This window comes from Sinocyclocheilus grahami, unplaced genomic scaffold (assembly GCF_001515645.1).
Source record: "Sinocyclocheilus grahami isolate Dianchi unplaced genomic scaffold, SAMN03320097.WGS_v1.1 scaffold145.1, whole genome shotgun sequence".
Classification (NCBI taxonomy): domain Eukaryota; kingdom Metazoa; phylum Chordata; class Actinopteri; order Cypriniformes; family Cyprinidae; genus Sinocyclocheilus; species Sinocyclocheilus grahami.
The window spans coordinates 118,911-125,848 of NW_015505324.1; the positions used below are offsets into that span (position 1 = coordinate 118,911).

The 6,938-nt window shown below is 36.8% G+C and overlaps 1 protein-coding gene across 4 annotated transcripts in view; it reads right to left on the reverse strand.

Annotated features, from left to right (window-relative positions):
• Positions 1-956: 956 nt before the first annotated feature.
• The window catches only part of LOC107591683 (inositol-trisphosphate 3-kinase C-like), a 10,156-nt gene continuing 4,174 nt past the window's right edge, over positions 957-6,938 (reverse strand). For 2 of the 4 annotated variants that reach the window (XM_016280908.1, XM_016280906.1), the window contains 7 exons: positions 5,850-5,949; positions 5,374-5,587; positions 3,634-3,775; positions 3,315-3,377; positions 3,054-3,155; positions 2,192-2,263; positions 957-2,104 (listed from right to left, as the gene is read on the reverse strand). In XM_016280908.1, the coding sequence (XP_016136394.1) occupies positions 1,898-2,104; positions 2,192-2,263; positions 3,054-3,155; positions 3,315-3,377; positions 3,634-3,775; positions 5,374-5,587; positions 5,850-5,949 (900 nt within the window). In that variant the 3' untranslated portion in view covers positions 957-1,897. Of the gene's footprint in view, positions 2,105-2,191; positions 2,264-3,053; positions 3,156-3,314; positions 3,382-3,570; positions 3,776-5,373; positions 5,588-5,849; positions 5,950-6,938 lie in introns of all 4 variants that reach the window. The other 2 variants (XM_016280907.1, XM_016280909.1) reach the window with 2 other exon arrangements.

Below are 6,938 nucleotides of genomic sequence, written 5' to 3' on the forward strand. Positions count from 1 at the left end.
TGAAGGCGCTGTGTGTTTCGTTGTTTTTAACCTTAAACTGCATAAACATATTTCATTACACCAAATACACAAAATAATGTTATTTTTAGCAACATCATATGACCCCTTTAAATTATAAAGTATTACAGCCTTCATCTGTCACTCACATTGGAAATAAATGGCTGATATTTTTTAAATTGCTGTTAGATATTTGGCATGTTTCTTGAATGTCCTGTTTGTGTGTACCAAGTTTTGTGAAGTTTGGATGTTGCTCTCACAAGATACAGGCTTTTAGCCATTTTAGGCCAAAATAAATCACCCGAAAATATATAGGTTAAACATATAAATGTTAAACCATACGAATAATAATAATTAAAAAAATCAGATCAGTGTATATCCTTCATAACTTACTTTCTTCTGCAGAACACAAAAGATATTTTGAAGAATGTTTTTGTCAAAGATCAGTGCTGTTTGGGACCGCACAAACTTTCATTGTACGGACCAAAACTTTTTCCAAAAATTTCCTACTGAATATTATGTACAGTAGTATTGGAAATCTTGTCTTTATTAGAACTTTAATATCTTACTATAAGGCATGCATGTAAATGCCACCTCAGATGTAGCATCTGTGCACCTCTGAAGCGCAAGGATTTAGTTGATCCTGATTATATTTTATTTATAACAGCCAGATGTCTTATGATTTTATAGTTTAAATTAAAAACTAAGAAATGTATAACATGCAGTTGCTTGAATGTCTGTCATTGATCATAAGGTGCTACTACATTTTTCCATTGTGCTCCCAATTTAATTAGGAGCACATGTGGTCCTAAACAAACATTAAGCATGGAGCCCTGTTTATACCTTTGTATGGTTTTGAAAGATGAGGGGAAAAACAATCACATCATTTTTATGTTTATTGTGCTGACAGTCAAACACCTTTACAAAATTACCCAGCATGGAAAAAGATTATAATAGTTATCACAGAACCCAGAACTGCAAAACTAAAACAGCCAGGACAACAAAGCTCCCAACATAATGATCACAAGTCGTTTACTTATTATACAGTACAAAACCTCAATAAGGCGATTTCAAATTAACAGTGCAAACACTGAATTTGTGCATAAGGAGCACTGGCTCAAATATCCCACACACCATTCTCAGTCAAATTGGCATATATTTGCTATTAAGAGGGGCTGTTTAGCAGCTCATGTTTGCATGCAAAAACCACACAACATGGGAATGTGAGGCGTAACAGTTTAACAAACAGTGTTTAATGTGAATTAAAATAGTGCGTGATTAAGACAAATTTTTCTTATATTAGGAGCTATGCAATGTTATTAAAACAGTACTAAGAAAGGTGCAAGAGGTTTTTGTTGTTCTGTGATTCGATTCAGCTTCAGTTTATGGGACTGTTAATAGTGTGCACTTCAATTCAGTTCATCCCCAAACACGTTTGGTCACAAAAAAGAAGTAAAACGCAGGAAAAATATCTGGCAACCATCACAAACAGACTACAAAGTTCCAGATTTTCATTAGTATTCAAAAGCATGGCGTAACATATGTAAAAAAAAACGACTGTAATGATTTTCATCTGCAGGGTTAATGTTCATGAAACGAAGCTAATCTTTTACTAATCAACCCCTAAGAGCAAACTGCTTAAATAAAAATCTATTTACAGTGTAAAAATACATGCAGCTTTTCAAAAGTAGTGAGAACAACAACATAGCGAGGGGCTTCAGCAAGTAAATTCACAGGCTTAGATGTTCATCAGTAGGACTTGTAGTAAATGTTGAGGCCAGTCAGTCCATTCCATCAGTTCATCCTCTCCTACCTTCATCTATTCTCCATGTAGAAACAAAAAAAGGGAAATCAGACAGTCTGTGCAGAAAATGACAATTCTGAAGATCCACAATGCCTTTCATTTCCCCGGAAGAATGTTGGTCAGAATGTCAATAAAATTGTCCAGGCCCCAGAGGTACCCGTCCTCTCTGTTGCCCTCCACCCACGGGCTGCGATGGTCCAGGGTAAGAGGGGGCGGCATAGGCACAGTCTTTCCAAAGTCAATCATCCAGATTCCAGCCTTGCCAGTCAGATCATGGATAAATAATAAGGAGCTGCCCACCACCTGCAGGAAAACACAGCAAGACCATCCCTATTAAAGCCTGTATGATTCCTGAACAAAGTGGATTTGGAAAATGAAGATGCATCTCACCTCGTGTGCTTTAAAGAAATCTGATTTTTCCAGCACATCTCGAAGTTCCTTCAGGCGTTGTTGGTAACTTTTCTGTGTGAACAGAAGAGATTAAAAAAAACTATTAACTTGATAGTTAAACAGTTAAATGGATTAATGGTTAATAGAGGCACAGGCAGAGGAACCATTATTTCAACCAAACAGCCATTATTAAAAACTAAATTCAACATGTTTAAAAGCAAGATGTAAAATAGAATTCGTTTTTATTTATACACACAATTATAACAATAATTACATTCATCTACTCATATTTTTACTAAAACATTTTAAACATTAAGAAAAACAGTACATGTTATTCCCAAGAAACAAATAGTTTGTCTTCATGATTATAATAACCAATAATTATAATTTCAATTTATAAATACTGTAAATAAATACACATTTGAATTAATAAATAATAATGAACATATGGTAAGAATTCAATATATTGCCCAGTTCTAACACAAATTTGTGCTGATATTTAAATTCTGTTTTATACAATAAGCTGCTAATTATTCTAATTTTGTGGCCAATAAATAATAAATGGCCCATATTAAAATTCAATACTATTTTGTCCAATTAAAAAGATAAATAAAATCAAACATTTTAAAAGCTGCAAATGAATTCAGGCATCACAAAATTATAAAAGGTACAGAAAAATTCCAATTGTTTTGAAAAAAATATTACATTTAACAATTTGATAAAAAAACAATTTTATTTAAAGATTTACAATTATATATTAAATATTGACAGATATCAATAAATTAATACATAATATTAAATATATATATATACAATTTTTGATAAATATTGTAAATATTGCCCAGTTTGAACAAATTCATACCAAGATTAACATGTTGTTGTCCACAAAGTCCTCCAGGGCTTGGACGACCTCATCTTTGTACTTTGTTCTCTTGAAGTTAGTATTACAAGTGCCATCTGATTTCTGAAGACAGATCAAATATGTCAAGACATTATATCAAATGCCAAACATAAAACTTAGCCATCACAAGAAAAGGTCAAATAAGATACTAGTAAGCATTTCCAGTCAGTATTGGTTTGAACAGTTTATAGTAAATTCAGAGGTTTCCTGAATCATGTCTACCTTGATGCCCTCTATGCGAAAGCCCAGCGTGGCTGTTGAGCTGAGGGTTTCTCTCCACTGCATGTATCTGGTTTTGAGTACCGCTTGCTGGGCCCGCTCCTCCTCAGTAGGGGTTATATCAAACATTATATCAAATGCCAAACATAAAACTTAGCCATCACAAGAAAAGGTCAAATAAGATACTAGTAAGCATTTCCAGTCAGTATTGGTTTGAACAGTTTATAGTAAATTCAGAGGTTTCCTGAATCATGTCTACCTTGATGCCCTCTATGCGAAAGCCCAGCGTGGCTGTTGAGCTGAGGGTTTCTCTCCACTGCATGTATCTGGTTTTGAGTACCGCTTGCTGGGCCCGCTCCTCCTCAGTAGGGGCGTCCGGGTCCACTGCTATCATTTTTTCATACATGTCTTTGCGTGGCTGAGGACACTCGCAGGCCTTCCTCAACTCTTCCTCCAGGTAAGTCCTAAAAGCACATACAGTAAACAGGTCAACATGATCATAGGAATAATTATTTAGTATGGAAACATTGTCGTCTGTATGTTAGAACTGGCTTAACAGGACTGGTCCACTATGACATGAACAGAGCTGCTGGCCACCAGTCATCATATTTCCACTATTGTTTGGACACTGCCGTCTACTGCATTGTAGTCTTATAGTGACAATACACGGGGCAATTTTTTGAGCAATGTTGCTGGGCTATGTTGCCGTCAACGGGCAACCAAGTGAGACACAGGCCCCACGACTGATCTAAAGTATCAGGATAGATTTTTTGATTTGTTGCCCATTCTCAATGGGAAAGAGCCCAAGCAACATTGCTTGGCAACCCTGCCTGGTAACATTGCTAAAAAAAGTAGCCCTGTGTATCATCACCTTTAGCCACAGACGTCACACCCACAGAAAACCCAGAGTCCAAATGCTGACAGCACTGATGATAATTACAAGCTTCAGTCTGAATGCCTGACTGCAACAAGTCCAGCTACACAAGTTATCAAATTTGGCTGGGAATTGTGTTAAAAAAAACTGGGTTGATGATAATAAGTGCTTGTGAGCAGAGATGTGCTGATTTTTTAATTCTGTCGGATACTGATAAGCTGCCAATTAATTTCGCGTTGTGGCCGATTAACAATAAATGGCCCATTTAAATTCAATACTATTTTGTCTAATAAAAAAAAAAAGAACTAAAATTGTGCATTTTCATTTCATGTTGCCTTTTAAGTGAAGTTAGATGACGGCAAAGATAATAAAAAAATAAAAAAAGGAAATACAATATTAACAGATACTAATAGGTTAACTAAATCTATAATATCAGCCGATAACTGATATGACACCAATAACTTGTGCATCCCCACTTATGAGGAAGAACAAGTTGTTGGAATTGTCAGATTTTGTCAGGTTTGTGGCATCATATCTTTGAAAAATATTCAGTTTTGTAACTAGATACCCAAAAAAGCAGATTCAACTTTATTTTCTATTTATTAAGTAGTAGGTCCAAAATCATTGACCAAAAAAAGTTTGATTTAATCAACACTTCTTCGATTATGTGTTTTGACTGTGTCAGTTTACTGTGTGAACATAATGTTATAAATATATCAGGAGTGTGGACGCACTGTGACCAAAAATGATGCTAGAGTAGAGAACTTTATCATGACAGGTTTAATGCATCACCTGAGAACACCTTGAACTGCATAGAGTTCAATTTGACCTAAATTGTCCAGTTTTGAGCTAAATGAAAATGTTACATTCAATTTCTGTAAAAAATGTAGTTAGTTTACTAATGGTGTTTTCATGTAGTCATTTGTAAAGACAGCTGTGCCATGACTAAAATATATTTTTAGCATGCCAGTGCATTATTTTGGCATCACCTGCTCCTAAACCACACATAAATACAAAAATAGACTGTGGTTGGTTGCTTTGCATGCTGGTTAGATTGCCTCTTCCTATTTAAGTAGAGGTTCTTGGCTAAAAAAAAAAGCTGCAATTTGCACCAGTTTTACCAGTTCTGCAAGAAAAAAAGTACTGTGATAAGTGCCGAATTGCTGAATTTATAAATCACATCCTCACCGGCTCCCCATTTTGCAGTCCATGATGCAGGGCGAGTCAAAGTCAGCGAGGAGGTCGTCCATGAGGTTGTAATCCTGCTCTTCACACTGAGTCACGCCATAGTATCCAGGAATGAAGGGCCGCAGTGAGTCGCTCATGAGCTGCAGAAAACACTGCTTCTCACACTCGCAGTACTTCTTCAGCAGCCTTCCATCACTGCCCGTCTGAAAGTTTCCTAGAGGACCATCAAAAACAAGCCAAACAAGTCCAAAAAAGAAAAAAAAAGAAAAAAAAAAGGAATCACCCAACACAGCAACAAAAACACCAAGTAAGACAAAGAAAATCTTTAACTTTATATCCATTTCACATGACCATACAACAATAATGAATTCAAGATTTAAATGTGAAAATGTGAGCTTTCAGACACTGAAAATCATCAAAAGTTCAAGGATCACCAATAACATTGTCAAAAACATCTAAAAGATGAACAAGCAAACCTGCATGGCCGACCACCTGCACCCAGGGAGAGCGCTTTTTCACCGTCACTGGAAGTGGAGACCAGTTCACCATATTCTTTGACTTCTTCCACAGATCAGTCTTTGAAGAAGAGATAGGAAAGAAACAAAAGATGAATGAGACTCAAATGTCAGTTAACACCCTACGACTACGAGCCGCCGCATGGTGCACAATGGTTCTGTACAGGGTTGTTTGTTGCTAGACTTTTCTTGTCTTCTCTTTTGTTCTCATTTTCTTATCCAGTGAGCTGCACTGGGGCACCGAGTGCATTCAGTCAACTTCAGACTCCAACGGGCAACTCCCTCTCCTCTATTAACCATAGGTCGCGTTTCACCCCATGTGGCAAATCATTGACGACAATCTCGGACTAAACAAAGTCATCAAGCAATACCAAGTGACTGCGATGAAGAAAAAGCTAATCTTAGAAGGAGGTTCATGAAACATTTACAGACGGCACTTGTTTTGCTGCCAGATAAAATGAAGGAGCCAGTGTGGCCACTCACATACAGGTGCATCTCAATAAATTAGAATGTCGTGGAAAAGTTCATTTATTTCAGTAATTCAACTCAAATTGTGAAACTCGTGTATTAAATAAATTCAATGCATACAGACTGAAGTAGTTTAAGTCTTTGGTTCTTTTAATTGTGATGATTTTGGCTCACATTTAACAAAAACCCACCAATTCACTCTCTCAACAAATTAGAATACTTCATTTTTAGTGAATTGTTGGCCTTCTGGAAAGTATGTTCATTTACTGTACATGTACTCAATACTTGGTAGGGGCTCCTTTTGTTTTAATTACTGCCTCAATTCGGCGTGGCATGGAGGTGATCAGTTTGTGGCACTGCTGAGGTGGTATGGAAGCCCAGGTTTCTTTGATAGCGGCCTTCAGGTCATCTGCATTGTTGGGTCTGGAGTCTCTCATCTTCCTCTTGACAATACCCCATAGATTCTCTATGGGGTTCAGGTCAGGCGAGTTTGCAGGCCAATCAAGCACAGTAACACCATGGTCATTGAACCAGCTTTTGGTGCTTTTGGCAGTGTGGGCAGGTGCCAAATCCTGCTGGAAA